A 17,338-nucleotide genomic window follows, 5' to 3' on the forward strand; every position below is an offset into this window, starting at 1 on the left:
TATTTGTAAAAACCCTTTGGATTCTCCTTAATTTTATTTGCCAAAGCTATTCATGCCCCCGTTTTGCCCTCCTGATTTCCCTCTTAAGTATACTCCTACTTTCTTTACACTCTTCTAAGGATTCACTCGATCTATCCTGTCTCTACCTGACATATGCTTCCTTCTTTTTCTTAACCAAACCCTCAATTTCTTTAGTCATCCAGCATTCCCTATACTGACCAGTCTGTAATTTTTTGGCTTAACCTTACAATAATTGTGAACAAGGATGTAATGTTTGCATTCTCTAGTTTTTTGGCACCCCTCCTGAGTCCAGTGAAGACTGAAAAGTTATGACAAGTGCCCCTGAAATTTCCACACTCACTTCCTTCAATATCCTTGGATGCATCTCATCTCGTTCTGGTGCTTCATCAATTTCAAATGCTCCTCGTCACAAACCTTCCATCTATCACAATGACCTGGGTAGCTTCTTAGAAGAAACAGGTGCAAATATTCATTTAACACATCAGCCACACCTCTTATTCCCATATGTAAATCCTCTTTTTCTGTCCCTAATCAACTCTAATCCTTTCACCTGAAGTGCTTTTGATGATTTTGGGATTTTTTTTCATAATGCTTCTTTGCTTCTCTAAAATGCTTTTTCATCTCCCCTTTGAATCTTCTGTTATCCCTTTGGTTTGCAATTATATTTTCTACTTGAAGCTTGTCATAGCAATTTTTTTCTTTATTTTAAATTTTATCTCCTTTTCCATTCAAGGAGCGTGGGGTTTATTCACCCTCCCTTTCGAGTGATACTGAAAGTGGCTCTACATTGAAGAATTGTGATGCCCTGAGAGATCACAGCACAAAAGCTAAAAATCAATTCATAAAGTCATAGAGATGTACAGCACGGAAACAGACCCTTCAGTCCAACTCGTCGTTCCGACCAGATATCCCAACCTAATCTAATCCCATTTGCCAGCATTTGGCCCATATCCCCCTAATCTCTTCCTATTCATATCCTCATACAGATACTTTTAATGTACCAGCCTCCACCAATTCCTCTGGCAGCTTGTTCCAGACACATACCACCCTCAGTGTTAAAAGGTTGCCCTTTTAATCTTACCCCTCTCACCTTAAATCTATGCCCTCTAGTTTTGGACTCTCCCACTCCAGGGAAAAGACTTTGTCTATTTATCCTATCCATGCTCCTTATGATTTTGTAAACCTCTGTAAAGTCACCCCTCAGCCTCTGACACTCCAGGGAAAATAGCCCCAGCCTATTCACCCTCTCCCTGTAGCTCAAACCCTCCAATCCTTGTAAATCTTTTCTGAACCCTTTCAAGTTTCATATCATCGTTTCTAATAGCAAAGAGACTAGAATTGCCAGTATTCAAAAGTGGCCTAACCAATGTCTTCTATGGCCACATGACCTCCGAATTCCTATACTCAATAACTGACCAATAAAGGCAAGCATACTAAATGCCTTCTTCATGATCCTGTCTACCTGCAACTCTAATTTCAAGGAACTATGAACCTGCACTCCAAGGTGTCTTTGTTCAGCAACAGTCCCCAGGACCGTACCTTTAAGTGTATAAGTCCTGATTTGCCTTTCCAAAATGCAGCACTTCACATTTATCTAAAACTCATACCTTAAGTCAAAACTTTTGAACACCTAGTGCAATTGGTTGTTTGTGGAAAGCATTTGTCTTTCTATTGCTCATGCATTGATACCCTCTGTGTCATTCTGTGAAAATTACCAGATAATTTGTATTTATAATTTGTGGACGGCACGGTGGCACAGTGGTTAACACTACTGCCTCACAGCACCAGAGACCCGGGTTCAATTCCCGCCTCAGGCGACTCTCTGTGTGGAGTTTGCACATTCTCCCCATGTCTGCGTGGGTTTCCTCCGGGTGCTCCGGTTTCCTCCCACAGTCCAAAAATGTGCAGGTTAGGTGAATTGGCCATGCTAAATTGCCCATAATGTTAGATGAAGGGGTAAATGTAGGGGAATGGGTCTGGGTGGGTTACGCTTCGGTGGGTCGGTGTGGACTTGTTGGGCCAAAGGGCCTGTTTCCACACTAAGTAATGTAATCTAATCTAATGTAATAATATTGATTGAGAGGCAAATAGATTATTAGGTCATTTTCATATTCTGTGAAAGAGACCCCAGCATTTCAAAATATTTCCACTGGACCTTTAACAAGTACCTGAGAGGGTAGACATAGAAACATAGAACATAGAAGCAGGAATAGGCATACCGCCCTTCTATACAATAGGCTCATGACTGATCATCCAACTCAATACCCTGTTTTCACTTTCTCCCCAGACCCTTTGATCCTTTTAATCCTAAGAACTATACCTAACTCCTTGAAAACATTCAATGTTTTAGTGTCAGTTGCTTTCTGTGAGAATTCCACAGACTCATTGCTCTCTCAGTGAAGAAATTCCTCATTTGTTTTAAATGACCTACACTATATCCCTGATTCTGGACTCAATGGTTATCAGGAACATCCTTCCTGTGTTTACCCTGTCAAGCCCTGTTAGAATTTTATAGGTTTCTATGAACCTTCCCAACAGAAACTCCAGTGAATATACTAACTGATCCAGTTTCTCTCCATTTGTCAGTTTTACCATCCCCAAGAATCACCATTTGCCCCACTTATGGGATTAATGGAGATTTAGAGGAGATTTACTTTTGGTGCAGACTTGTTGAGTATAATTCATTACTCTCAATATCTCACTGATTTATGAAGTATCTCACTTTATGAAGTGGTCGCTGTCTACCACTTGGAAAAAGACATGTTTATCCCTATAATTTGTTTGTCAAGCAAACACTTCTCCATCCCTACTAGTAAACTACCCCCAATCCTATGTGCTTTAATTTTATACACTAATCCCTTATTTGGGACTTTATTGAGAAATTTCTGCAAGTCCAAGTAAATCACATCTACTGCTTCCACTTTATCAAATCTATCAGTTACATCCTTAAAAGATTACAGCAAATTTGTCTAGCCCAGAGGTGGGAAACCTTTTCATGTTGGTAGGCCGCATTATGTTAGTTGTAATCTAATAAGGCCGCATCCAAAAAAATTCAATTATATATTCTTCAAAATTCACATTTTTTAAATAGTGGCGGTCAGTCTGTGAGGATTATTTTGTTGAATTTTCTTTTACTCTCTGGTATTTTAAATACATTCATTTTAAGATTAAAATAAAAATAATAAAGGATGAAAAAACATATTAATAAATAACTAAAAGATTTGTTAGACAGTCGTCTGAGGCGGGAATTGAACCCGGGTTTCTGGCACTGTGAGGCAGCATTGCTAATCACTGTGCCGCCCTCAATGTCGCTCAATTTATCCAACTTGCATCTCATACCACCTAAGTTTGCTTTATTTAGATTCAAGACTTTAGTCTCAGAATCACAGACTACATCACTCTCCACCTCAATGAAGAATTTTTGTATTATGGTCAGTCTTCCCATTAGGGGCCTCACACAACTAGCTCGCTAATTATGCCTTCGTAATTACACAATACCCAGTCTAGGACAGCTGTTCTTTAGTTGGAACATAGAACACTACAGCACAATACAGGCCCTTCCGCCCCGATGTTGTGCCGACCTTTTATCATACTGTAAGATCAGAATAACCTATAACCCCTTCGTTGTACTATCTTCCACGTGCCTATCCAAGAGTCGCTTAAATGTCCCGAATGTATCTGACTCTACTACCTCTGCTGGCAATGCATTCCACGCACTCACCACTCTGTGAAGAACCTATCTCTGACATCTCCTCTAAACCTGCCAATCACCTTAAAATTATGCCCCTTTGTGACAGCCATTTCCACCCTGGGAAAAAGTATCTGGCTATCTTGTACACCTCTATCAAGTCACCTCTCATCCTTATTTGCTCCAATGAGAAACGCCTGAGCTCCCACAACCTTTCTTCACAAGACATGCCCTCTAGTCCAGGCAGCATCCTGGTAAATGTGCTCTGTACCCTCTCTAAAGCTTCAACATCCTTCCTATAATAAGGTGCTGACCAGAACTGAACACAATATTCCAAGTGTGGTCTAAGTAGGACTGTACAGAACTGTAGCACAGCCTCACGACTTTTAAACTCAATCCCCTGTTAATGAAAGCCAACACACCATACGCCTTCTTGACAACCCTATCAATTTTGGTGGCAACGTTTGAGGGATTTATGGACATGGACCCCAAGATCCCTCTCTTTCTCCACACTGCCAAGAACCCTGCCTTTGAATTTGAATGCAGGATACAGGATTAACCTTCCAAAGTGAATCACTTTTCCAGGTTGAACTCCATCTGCCACTTATCAGCCTAGTTCTGCATCCTGTCAATGTCCCATTGCAACCTGCAACAGCCCTGCTCACTATCCACAACTCCGCCAAGCTTCGTGTCATCAGCAAACTAACTAACCCACCCTTCCACTTCCTCATCCAAGTCATTTATAAAAATCACAAAGAGCAGAGGGCCCAGAACTGATCCCTGTGGAACACCACTGGTCACCAAGCTCCAGACTGAATACTTTACAACATACCATGACCCTCTGTCTTTTATGGGTCAGCCAATTCTATATCCAGGGCAAAAGTGAGGACTGCAGATGCTGGAAAACAGAGTTTAGATTAGAGTGATGCTGGAAAAGCACAGCAGGTCAGGCAGCATCCGAGGAGCAGGAACAAAGAGTACAATAGGTGAGTGGAGGGGAGAGTGGAGTAGATAGGTGGGAAGGGAGATTGGCAGGTAGGGACAGGTCATGGGGACAGTGCTGAGCTGGAAGATTGGAACTGGGGTAAGGTGGGGGGAGGGGAAATGAGGAAACTGATGAAGTCCACATTGATGCCCTGGGGTTGAAGTGTTCCGAGGCAGAAGATGAGGCGTTCTTCTTCCAGGCGTCGGGTGATGAGGGAGCAGCTGTGGAGGAGGCCCAGGACCTGCATGTCCTTGGCAGAGTGGGAGGGGGAGTTGAAATTTTGGGCCATGGGGCGGTGGAGTTGATTGGTGCGGATGTCCCAGAGATGTTACCTGAAGCGCTCTGCGAGGAGGCATCCAGTCTCCCCAATGTAGAGGAGACCGCATCAGGAGCAACAGATATAATAAATGGATGTGCAGGTAAAACTTTGATGGATGTGGAAGGCTCCTTTGGGGCCTTGGATGGAGGTGAGGGAGGAAGTGTGGGTACAGGTTTTGCAATTCTTGCGGTGGCAGGGGAGGTGCCAGGATGGGAGGGTGGGTTGTTGGGGGTGTGTGGACCTGACCAGGTAGTCACAGAGGGAACGGTCTTTGCAGAAAGTGGAAAGGTGGTGGGGTCCGTTTGGAGGTGACGGAAATGTCAGCGGATGATGCGGTTAATGCGAAGGTTGGTAGGGTGGAAAGTGAGGACCGGGGGGGTTCTGTTCTCGTTACGGTTGGAGGGATGGGGTTTGAGGGCAGAGGTACGGGATGTGGATGAGATGCGTTGGAGGGCATCTTCAACGATGTGGGAAGGGAAATTGTGATCTCTAAAGAAGGAAGCCATCTGGTGTGTTCTGTGGTGGAACTGGTCCTCCTGGGAGCAGATACAGCGGAGGCGGAGGAATTGGAAATACGGGATGGCATTTTTGCAGGAGGTAAGGTGGGAAGAGGTGTAATCCAGGTAGCTGTGGGAGTCAGTGGGTTTGTAAAAAATGTCAGTGTCAAGTCTGCCATCATTATGGTCGGGGTGGAATGTGTTGGTGAAGTTGATGAACTGCTCAACCTCCTCACGGGAGCTCGAGGTGGCGCCGACGCATCAATGTAGCAGAGGAAGAGGTGGGGAGTGGTGCCGGTGTAACAATGTAAGATGGACTGGTCTACGTATCCAACAAAGAGACAGGCATAGCTGGGGCCCATACAGGTGCTTTGTTCTAGAGGAAGTGGGAGGATTCAAAGGAAAAATTGTTAAGGATAAGGACCAGTTCAGCCAAACGAATGAGAGTGTCAGTGGAAGGGTACTGTTTTCCAGCACCACTCTAATCCAATTCTATATCTAGGCAGCCAAATTTCCCTGTATCCCATGCCTCCTTACTTTCTGATTGATAAGGTTCCACTGCTCTACCTTGATCAATGTGTTTTGTCACATCCTCAAATAATTCATTGAGGTTTGAGAGTCATGACCTGCCCCTCTCAAAGCCATGCTATCTCTAATCAAACAATGGTTTTCCAAGTAATCATAAATCCTGTCTCTCAGAATCTTCTCCAATACTTTACTCACCACAGACATGAGACTGACTTGGTCTGTAATTCCCAGGATTATCCCTATTCTCTTTCTTGAACAAGGGAATAACATTTACCACCCTCCAATCATCTGGTACCATTCCAGTGGACATTGAGGATGCAAAGATCATCACCAAAGGTGCAGCTATCTCTTCCCTCACTTCCTGTAGTAACCTAGGGTATATCCTGTCTGGCCAAGGGGATTTATCTATCCTCGTGATTTTCAAAATTTTCAGCACATCCTCCTTCCTAACATCAACCAGTTCTAACATATCAGCCTGTTTGATGCTGTTGTCAGAAATGTCAAAATCCCTCTCAGTAGTGAATACTGAAGCAAAGTATTCATTAAGGACCTCCCTACCTTCTCCAACTCCAGGCGCAAGTTCCCTCCACTATCCCTGATTGGCCCTTCCCCCACTCTGATCATCTTCTTGTTCCTCACATAAGTCTAGAAGCGCCTTAGGGTTTTCCTTCATCCTCTCCGCTAAAGTGTTTTCATGCCTCCTCCTCGCTCTCCTAAGTCCATTCTTCAGTTTCTTCCTGGCTACCTTGCAACCCTGTAGAGCTCAGTCTGATCCTTGCCGCCTCAACCTTAAGTAAACTTCCTTCTTCCTCTTGACTAGATGTTCCATGTCCTTTGTCATCCAAGGTTCCTTCATCCTACCATCCCTTCCTTGCCTTAGTGGGACAAACCTGACCAGCACTATCAGCAAGTGCTTCCTGTGGCCTCCTCTATATTGGGGAGACAGGCCGCCTACTTGCGGAGCGATTCAGGGAGCACCTCTGGGCCACCCGGACGAACCAACCCAACCAACCTGTGGCACAGCATTTCAACTCCCCCTCCCACTCCACCGAGGATATGCAGGTCATTGGACTCATCCACCGCCAAACCACAACAACCCGACGGTCGGAGGAGGAGCGTCTTATCTTCCGACTGGGAACCCTCCAACCGCAGGGGATGAACTTGGACTTCACCAGTTTCTTCATCCCCCCTCCCCCCACCTTGTCTCAGCCGGATCCTTCCAGCCCGGCACCGCCTTCCTGACCTGCAGTCTTCTTCTTGACCTCTCCGCCTCCACCCCACTCCGACCTATCACCCTCACCTTGACCTCTTTCCACCTATCACATTTCCAACTCCCCTCCTCCAAGTCCCTCCTCCCTACCTTTTATCTTCTCCTGCTGAACACTCTCTGCTCATTCCTGAAGAAGGGCCTGTGCCCGAAACGTCGAATCTCCTGTTCCCTGGATGCTGCCTGACCTGCTGTGTTGTTCCAGCAATAAAGTTTCAACTTTGATCTCCAGCATCTGCAGACCTCACTTTCTCCTTCCTAAATAACTGCCACATTTCTGTCATGTATTTCCCTGAGAACATCTGTTCCCAATTTAGACACCACTGTTCCTGCCAAATAAATACTTTCCTATATCGTCTGTTCCTATCTTTCTCCATGAGTTTAGTAAAGGTCATGGGGTTGTGATCACTATCATTGAAATGCTCTCCCACAAAGAGATCTGACACCTGCCATGGTTCATTGCCAAGCACTAAATAGCCTTCCCTCTAGCTGGCCTATCTACCAATTCAGTCAGGAACCCTGCCTGGTCACATAACCCTTCCTAACAAAATCATCTTCTTCCAAACTATTTGAACTAAGGAGGTTCCAACCAATATTAGGGAAGTCAAAGTCACCCATAACAACAACCCTGTTATTTCTACACCTTTCCAAAATCTGCCTACCACTCTGCTCCTCTGTGTCTCTATTGGGAATTTTCTACAGACTCCACAATAGTAACAAAGTGACTGCTCCTTTCCTGTTTCTGACTTACACCCATACTGACTCTGTAGACAAACCCTCCCTTTCTGCAGCTCTGATACTAACCTTGATTAGCAACGCAACTTCTCCACCTCTCTTATCTCCCTCCCCCCACCCCCATTCCTTTTGAAACATCTAAACCCTGGAGTATCCAACAACCATTCCTGCTCCTGTGACATCCAAGTCTCCATAATGGCCACAACATCATAGTTCCAAGTACTGATCCATGCTTTAAGTTCCACCCTTATTCCTGATACTCCTTGCTTTAAAATAGACACATTTCAACCCATCACACTTAACGCACCTTTGCCATAAAATCCCTATCCCTCCTCACAGACTCTCTGCACGCTGTATCTGGCTGTTCACTACCTACTCCATCATCTAATCCATAGCTCCGGTTCTCACCCCCCTGCCAATCGGGTTGTTTCTTCAACGCATTGATCCAGAAAACCATCTCGTATACACTCCAGGAATTCCTCCTCCTGACAGTGTTACTGATTTCATTTGGCCAATCTATTTAGTTCCCATTCCTGGTTGCTGGGTAACCAAGTCTCCATGATTCCAACTATATCATACCCATTTATACCTAATTACACAATTATTTATCTACTTTCTTGTGAATGCTCCGTGCATTATGCCTCAAGGCCTTAAAGCTATCCATTTAACATTCATTTTGCACTCTGCCTGTGTTTGACTCTTGCCCTTGAGTTCTCTGTCAATTTTCTTATTTTCCATTCTGTCTTTGATTTTGCACTCATTTCTATCTCCCTGTATAGGTTCTCATACCCTTGCCATTTTTGTTTAAACCTTCCACAATTGCACTGACAAATACTCGCTCTCGGATATCAGTTCCAGTCCTATCAAAACAAAATTCGTTCAGCTTGTATTGGCCCCATCTCCCCCAGAACTGGGCCTAATATTGCAGGGATCTAAATCCCACCTCCGTCCCAACTTCTGCAGCTATATTTTTAGCTGATAAATCCAGCTAGTTCTACTCTTGACTAGCATGTGGCATAACTGGAGATCCTGAGATTATTCCCATTGAGGTTCTACTTTAGCTCACTTGGCTGAGTGGCTGGATGGTGATGCCGACCGCGTGGGTTCAATTTCTGGACTGGCTGAGGTTACCATGAAAGACTCTCTCTCTCTCAACCTCTCTCTTCACCTCAAGCATGGTGACTCTCAGGTCAAACCATCACCCTTCATCTCTTTCTGTAATGAGACAGCAATCCTAGGGTCTGATCAGACTATTACAATTATACCTTTTTAATTTTCCTAACTCCCTATATTGTGCTTTTAGGATTTCACTATGACTTCATTATCAACGTATACAAATGACAACTGGCTTTTCACCCCTTGAAGCTGTATTGAGACATCCTTAACTCTCACACCAGGGAGGCAACATACCATTATCCTTACACCTGAGTCCCCTATTCCTATTGCCTTTGCACATACATTCCTTTTTTCCCCATGCAGCAGAGTCAACCATGATACCTTGAATTTGGTGTTACTACTTTCCTCTGAGAGACCATTCCCCCTACAATTATTCAAAGCAGTATATCTGTTTTGCAGGGAAATGGCCACAGGGATTCCTGCACTGGCTTGTAATGCTCTCGGTGTGCCTTGTGGTTATTTGTAATATTCTCAACCTCATGGATGCTCCACAGTATCCTCAACAGCTGCTCCAACTCAGAAATTCAGGCTTCCAGGAAGTGCAGTTGGATTCTCTTTCACATGTTCTGGTTCTGGTCACCAAAAATATGTCTAACCTTCCACATAGAGCAGGAGGAGCATACCAAAGCCTTGAACTCCTATTCCATGACTGAGCCCTTTAAATTGAATCTTTACATTGCCCTTAAAATCAAATAATCTTAATTTCTCTCGGGCCGTTCTTCTCTAATCCTCAGCGCTATTGCTCTTACAAACTATTAGTGATAGAATTAGTATAAATTTTGACTGACGGAGTCAGAATCATACAGTATGGAAACAGACCCTTTGGTCCAACTCATACATGCCAATCAGCTATCCAAATCTGACAGAAAAAAATTGAGTAGAAATATCTCCTAAAATCTTTAACATTTTGTTTTAATTCAGTGAAAGATATCTTCACTTTTATAAAATCAAGAGGAGTTAGTGTTCCAATTATGAAAAGGAAAAATACGAGGTTTTGTCAAAAATTCCTGACACTACAATTTCCTGGTTCTCATATTTACTATTTAAATTATAAGAAAAAATATTAATGAGAACGTGGAAGTTGGTTAGCACAGTTTGGAAGCATGCTATCAGTCAGCAAGTGATACTTGGGCAATCAGAGGATCTTAAGTTAACATTAACATTTCCCTGACAAATGTTTCTATTATTTTAATTCAATTTTGAGTTTCTCAAAACTTCTAATGTATATCATCTTGGGTCCTATTAAAATACACTGGAACATGACTAAATGCTTAAATTGATGTAACTTTTTATATTAAAATTGTTGCATTCACCAGATTAATAATTACATTATTTTTCTCCTACTTATAAGGTCCTAATATCAGAAGGTCTTGGCCGATATGCAAAAGATCCAAAATTTGTTTCAGTTACTAAACATGAACTTGCAGATGCCTGTGATATGACCATTGATGAAATGGAAAGTGCTGCAAGCAATTTATTAAATGGCAATCTTCATAATGGAACTAGTGGGGATGTGTTTCCTGTTAGAAACAGGTCTGACTATGAACTACAAGATTATTACCCAGGATACAGTGATGAGGAGACAGACACTGGAATATATGAAGAGGACCTAGGTGATGAAATGATATGCATCACCTCTTTATAGCATACATTTAATAGAGTCAATTATATAAAAATGATGGAAGTGCCTGACAGTCAAGGAATTCTTATGGCACTAGACAGACGAAGTGACCAGTAGAGTTTCTTCCAAGTGATAGCACAATGGTCTAAACTGATGGCAATCTGATACTATAACCTCCATTTGTTGTCTGATACAGCAGTGTGATATGATCAGAACATGGTCATTCTAAATATGTGTGAATCAGTCAAAATCTAACAGCAAATAAGTCATTGAAGACCAAGGAGCGAAAATCTTAAGATGAAGTAAAGCCACATTTTTACCATTCAAGGCTATCATTTTTCCTCGGTCAGAATGTCATACAACTTATAATGTTGAACAAAGCACTGTATTATTTTTTGTGACAGTGCATAAGGTGAAAGGGAAGTTATTAAAAAGGTGATGGCAATCAAAGATGACAGATGTCATTACCTCAGAAATACACTTGGACTTACGGCTGAAAGCAAGTGTTAGCATATCAAAAGATTTGAAACTATCAAACATATCTTTTCACTTCAAGTTTTTTCATGCAAATATGAACCATTCTCAATAGCTTTTTAAAATCCTAGCAGATCTGAGAAAATATCTTTTTTTAGGGGGGGTATGGAAAAGTACAAAATTATTAATGTTTTTTTCTGAAATATTTTGAGAGTTTACATAGGATATATCATTTTTGTCTTACTGCATCATTTGCTATTGTGGAGAGAAAACTCTGGTCAACCTACATTGGAAACAGTAATGGCATTCATCTTACCTTCAAAGTTAATTAAAAGTAGTTTCCTTCAATTACAAATTAGAGAAATTGTATATGGTTGTAACATAAAGATAACAAATTTGTATTTGTAAAGAGATGTTCTATATTTTGTAATCCTGGTACTGTAACTGATAATCAGCAATATTTATGGCTCCAAATTACTGTCATTTATTCTATAGATTATTGTTATTTTTTAATAGAAGTACAAATTCATAAGTAAATGTACTGATAGAGCTGCCTTTTCTTTGAGTATAAGTTTAACTTTAGAGTTTGTGCAAAGTCTGAAGTCAAAGGAAAATCTTTGGCAAGAAATTTTTAATTAAGGTAAAATATAAAACTAACTTTACACAGGATATGCAAAGATGATTTACTTGCATTCTTACTTGGAATGACTAATATTTAAAAACATTTAAATCTTTAGTACACCTCCATATTTCTTTCTGAATCATTTATAGCAGTTGACAGTTTTCATTGCAACATTCATTTTACTAAAAGCTAGTTTACGGAAACAAAATCATTTGGGATAAGTTTCAGTCTGCATAATCTGAGCAGCTCCTTTCAGTTTTTTTTAATCTGGATGGTTTTAAAAACACAATCTGAGTTTTGCATATCTAGTATAACACTTTCATGGTAGACCAACTTGCAGTTAAGATGTACAATTATGTCATCCACTGAGGTTAGCTATTATATTTTGGTTAGTGTAATTATTAGCATTCCCAGTTTACTGCTGAGGGCTATAACTGCATGCATCCCAAGATAAAGTTCCTTTTGTGACTGTCCTTCAAATTACATTTATCAGCATATGCATCAGTAGTTTGAGTTTAGTTTAAACTAAACATGCCCATTTATACACTTTATTTTCAATGCATAAAATACTTCACAGAGCAGGTTTTCTGAATTATCAAATGATGCTTTTTTTGCTATGTACGTTTTCAGAATTTTTAATATATATTTTAAATGATGGCCTGTTTAAATTGCAGGTACATCATGAGTAGCAGCCACTAAAATCTTTTAAACTGTATGCATTTTTAAACACTTCTATATATTCTATTAGTAACAAGAACTAAAACAGGATATTTTACCTCAGTCAGGGATACATAGGGTTTTAAATTATTTTTATTTCATACCCAGGGTATTCTTGATCTTCAGCATGGCGGAATAGCAACCTATGATTGCACAACTCTTTCCTTGTGTGCAACCTTCATGACTACTTTTATATGAAGTAAGCCTTTTGTGTAGTATGGTATTTGTATATTCAGTTTCTAAGGTTGATTATTTTGTGATTGTACGTATGGTACAGTAAGGTCTGTATGTGTATTTTCCATACCACCATACCTAGTGCTGGAAATGTATATACACATAGTGTATATTTCTGTAAGACTGCATTAAATATATTGGCATTGAAATTCAAGTAAAATCAAGTTAATTTTTCATGAGACAAGGCTGAACTGTCATTACAGTGAAAAGTATAGGTGACTCTTGGTCTTTCAATACTTTTGCTTTAGTCCTAAAAGAAGTTGCTGTACTTCCACATGAGATTACTATTATTGATTTTTCACAAAAATACAAAAGTGAATATTTCATTAGTTTGTAGCTTTTGTAATATTTGTTCTTGCATACCCTTACCTATCGTCATGTACAATGAATCATTATTCTGACATGCCTACCATATCTTAGAACTGCAGGTTTTGGAAATCTGAAACAAAAACAGAAAGTGCCGGAGAAGCTCAATAAGACCAGCGGAAGCTGTGGAGAAAAGAAGTTACATTCCAAGTCCAGTGACCCTTTTGACCAAAGATCACTGGACTCAAAACATTAACTGTTGTTCTCCTCACAGATGCTGTCGAATTTGCTGAGTTTCTCCAACATTTTGTTTTTGTTTCTGCCACATTTGATATTCTTTAAGGTGTCCGCTAACTCATGTTTGGGTTGTACACACTATAACTTATTTATCTTAAGGAACAAAATACATTGATAAGTTATCCTGTACAAAGTAAACAAGTAATTAAAATGTGTCCCAGAAATTAGCCATATGCTACATCGGTCATGGTACTTCAAATGTTGAACATTATTTGTACATTAAGCATGCACAAAATCAATTAAAAGTGATGCAGCGGTTTAAGGATACTGTTTTGTTTAATTTGGTATGGTTGAATTTATTTTAATAGGCTCAGGAGGAAGGTACTTTCAAGTCTGATACAATTCTTCTTCTTACCTTCACCATTCCAAAGAAGAGTCATATCGGACTTCAAAAATTAACTCTTTTCTTCACAGTCGCTACCCAACCTGGACGAGCTTCTCCAGCACTTTCAGTTTTTATTTCAGATTGCCAGCATTCACAGTGCTTTTAACTGTGACACAAAGTCATCTGGAGACATATTTAGTCAGATGACCAAAACCTTAGGTTTTAAGGACAGTATTAAAAATGGAAAGGTGAAGAGGTACTAAGGTGTAAATTCCAGAGCTTAGGGCTGAGGGCAGCTAAAAGCCCACTGTCAGCAATTAAAATGAAGGATGTGCAAGAAGGCAGAATTTAAACTGTGTAAGTATCTTGGCAGGTTGGAAGGCCACATTCTAGTTGAAACAGTTAGAATTTTAAAATCAAAATGTTGCGTAAGTTGGTGAAGTGGTGACGTGGAAGTTATTAGAAAGAATTCTGAGGAACAGACTATATCAGCAAGGTAAAAACAATGACTCCAGATGCTGGAAACCAGATTCTGGATTAGAGTTGCTGGAAAAGCACAGCAGTTCAGGCAGCATCTGAGGGCTTCCTGATGAAGGGCTTTTGCCCGAAACGTCGATTTTACTGCTCCTTGGATGCTGCCTGAACTGCTGTGCTTTTCCAGCACCTCTAATCCAGAGACTATATCAGCATTTTATTAATCAGAGATAGTCAGCATGGATCTATTGAGAGAAGGTTGTGTTTAACATGTGATTGAATTTTTTGAGTAAGTACCAAGAGTGTTGCTGAAGATTATGCATTTGATGTATTCCAGTTGGACTTTAGCAAGGCTTTTGACAACATCCCTCAGAGCAGACTGATCAAAAAAGTGACAGCCCATGAGATCCAAGACAAAGTGGAACATCAGATCTAAAATTAGCTGAGAGGCAGGAAGCAAAGGGTGATGGTTGAGAGATGTTTCTGTGACTGGAAGTCTATTTCTAGTGGAGTTCCACAGAGTAGATGCTAGGGAATTTGCTGTCTGTGGTAACAATTTAGACTGAAATGCAGGAGATGTGATCAAGAAGTTCACAGATGACATGAAAAGTGATAGGGTGGTAAATAGTGAGGAGAATTGCCATAAACTGCAAGAAGATATCAATGAACTGACCAACTGGATAGAACAATGGAAAAATGAAATACAACTGGAAAAGTGTGATGTGTAATGCATTTGGGGAAGGCTAACAAGGCAAAGGATTACACTATGAATGGTCGGGCCCTGCCAAATCCATTCAATCTGCTGATTTGTTACCCACAAATCTGCATACTTGTGAGATCAACTCCGCATTCCATTTTGAATTTTTTGGTTTGAGCCAAACCAAAAAGATTTGAAACATCTCTGAAACATTGGGATTGTATACAAATGTATTCCTCTACACGTGAGTGTATTTCCGACATATACACCTCCTGCGCCAATGGGTGTGAGCATCCATTAATGCTTTTAGAACAATACAGGGCATATTTATATTTATTTGGAGGGTGTATTGGATACATAGGAGGTGGACGTAGTGGTATCCACATTTTTTACATGTAGGAAGTCCGCTCCCCCATCCCTCTTGTTATTGAGGACTAAATGTACTGAAGGTCAGAGTGACCTTGGTGTGCATATCCACAGATCCCTGATGGTAGCAGGGCAGGTATATAAGATGGTTAAGGAGGCACATTGAATACTTGTATTCTATGACTTGGCTAACAAACGCAAGAACAAAGAAGAATGGAACTTTATATAACACTAGTCAGGCCACAGCTGGAGTAATGTATATGGTTCTGATCACCACATTAAGGAAGGATGCGATTGCACAAGAGAGGGTGATGAGTAAATTTACCAGGATGTTGCCAGGGCTAGAAGGTCTGAGCTATGAGGAAATATTAGATAGGCTGGGGTTGTTTTCCTTGAAGTAGCTTAGAATGAGAGGGGATCTAATACAGGCATATAAGGTTACAAAGGGTGGAGATAGGTTTGATAGAAAGGCACTTTTTCCATTAGCAGACTGACCAATAATAAGGGGGCAAAGGTTTAAGCTAAAAGGTAGAAGGCTAAGTTGAGGTGATTTTTTTTCACTCAGATGGTGGTGGGAGTTTGAAAGTCACTGTCTAAAAGAATGGTTGAATCAGAAATTCTGAACATTAAGGTAGTGTTAGGTGAAGGGGTAAATGTAGTGGAATGGTTTGGTTGCTCTTCGGAGGGTCGGTGTGGACTTGTTGAGCCGAAGGGCCTGTTTTCACACTAAGTAATCTAATCTAATCTAGTCAGATCTTCATTGACCAGCACAGACATGATAGACCAAATAGATGTCACAGTACAGAAACAGACTGAGTCAACTTTTCTCAGCAGTTGAATATTTGAATAAGGCTACAGCAGTATCCGTTAAGCTATTATAAATCAATGACAAATTTGGATATTAACCAATGGGTTATACCACTGTGTGTGCTTTGCATGACTGATGCATAAGCAAACCAAAGCCTTATCATCTTGCCTAGGGTTGAACAATGATATCAGACATAACATGAGAGACAAATATTAGGTGAAATACATGATATTTAATGTGATTAACTGACTAAATGAAGGAATATTTCATTGAAAATGAAAGGATACAAAGAATGCAAGATATAAAATTAGGCTCAAAAACATTATACTTTGTACCAATTAAGTCATTAACAAAAATTTGGGGGGTTTCACATTTTATTGAGTACAATTTTAAATATTCTACCTTTTGTCCATTGGTTAAAAAATCATTTTTTTCCTCACGCAAAAGGAGAGAATTTAAATCTGTGTCACCTTTGCATTGTCAAAAGTTAAGATTTGTGTTTATAAACAGGAACGTCCTTGTCACAAAGTGCCGGACACCCCTTGATGATGTCAGCAGCCTTCTCAGCCAACATGATTGTAGGGGCATTTAAATTGCCACTAACAACACTTGGCATTATCGAAGAATCAACAACCCGCAGGTTCTCTACCCCTATAACTCTAGTCTCGGGGTCAACAACTGCCATGGGATCAGAAGGTTGGCCCATTTTACAGGTACATGATGGATGGTAGGCACTGTCAGCTTTTTCTCTCACAAATGCATCAATTTCCTTATCTGTTTGGATATGGCTTCCAGGTGTGATCTCTGGACCACGGAATCTATCAAATGCCTTTTGGGCAAAAATTTCCCTGCTTAGCTTCACTGATTCACGGAGTTCCAGGACATCAGTTTCTGCAAAAATGATCAATTACTTCAATGAGACCAAAAGTTAAAACAAAGTAATGTTACACAAATATGTAAACATAAATCAGAGCTTATTTTGCTTTAGATAAATGTGTTCTGCAACTAAGATGTTCTTGTCAAAATTCCAAAAGAGAATTATTTTATGTTGAAACATTCCATTTGAAGGCCCGTTCCCAACAGTTTTAAACCTAACCAGAGAGCCAGTAGCTCAATAGTGCCATTGCTACCAGTGGCCATTTCTGAGGTTCCAACTGTATGGACAGGGGCATCCTTGAAGA

At 40.6% G+C, this 17,338-nt stretch overlaps 2 protein-coding genes across 17 annotated transcripts in view; one reads left to right on the forward strand and one right to left on the reverse strand.

Moving 5' to 3' along the window:
- LOC122559001 (voltage-dependent L-type calcium channel subunit alpha-1D-like) overlaps window positions 1-13,904 on the forward strand; it is a 617,537-nt gene extending 603,633 nt beyond the window's left edge. For 9 of the 12 annotated variants that reach the window (XM_043708059.1, XM_043708061.1, XM_043708062.1 and 6 more), the window contains one exon: window positions 10,568-13,903. In XM_043708059.1, coding sequence (XP_043563994.1) covers window positions 10,568-10,861 — 294 coding nt within the window. In that variant the 3' untranslated portion in view covers window positions 10,862-13,903. Of the gene's footprint in view, window positions 1-10,567 lie in introns of all 12 variants that reach the window. The other 3 variants (XM_043708064.1, XM_043708058.1, XM_043708060.1) reach the window with 1 other exon arrangement.
- A 2,609-nt stretch (window positions 13,905-16,513) lies between these two features.
- chdh (choline dehydrogenase) overlaps window positions 16,514-17,338 on the reverse strand; it is an 86,240-nt gene continuing 85,415 nt past the window's right edge. For all 5 annotated transcript variants that reach the window (XM_043708073.1, XM_043708071.1, XM_043708072.1 and 2 more), the window contains one exon: window positions 16,514-17,048. In XM_043708073.1, coding sequence (XP_043564008.1) covers window positions 16,645-17,048 — 404 coding nt within the window. In that variant the 3' untranslated portion in view covers window positions 16,514-16,644. The remainder of the gene's footprint in view (window positions 17,049-17,338) is intronic.

The sequence above is a fragment of the Chiloscyllium plagiosum genome, chromosome 18 (assembly GCF_004010195.1).
Source record: "Chiloscyllium plagiosum isolate BGI_BamShark_2017 chromosome 18, ASM401019v2, whole genome shotgun sequence".
NCBI lineage: Eukaryota > Metazoa > Chordata > Chondrichthyes > Orectolobiformes > Hemiscylliidae > Chiloscyllium > Chiloscyllium plagiosum.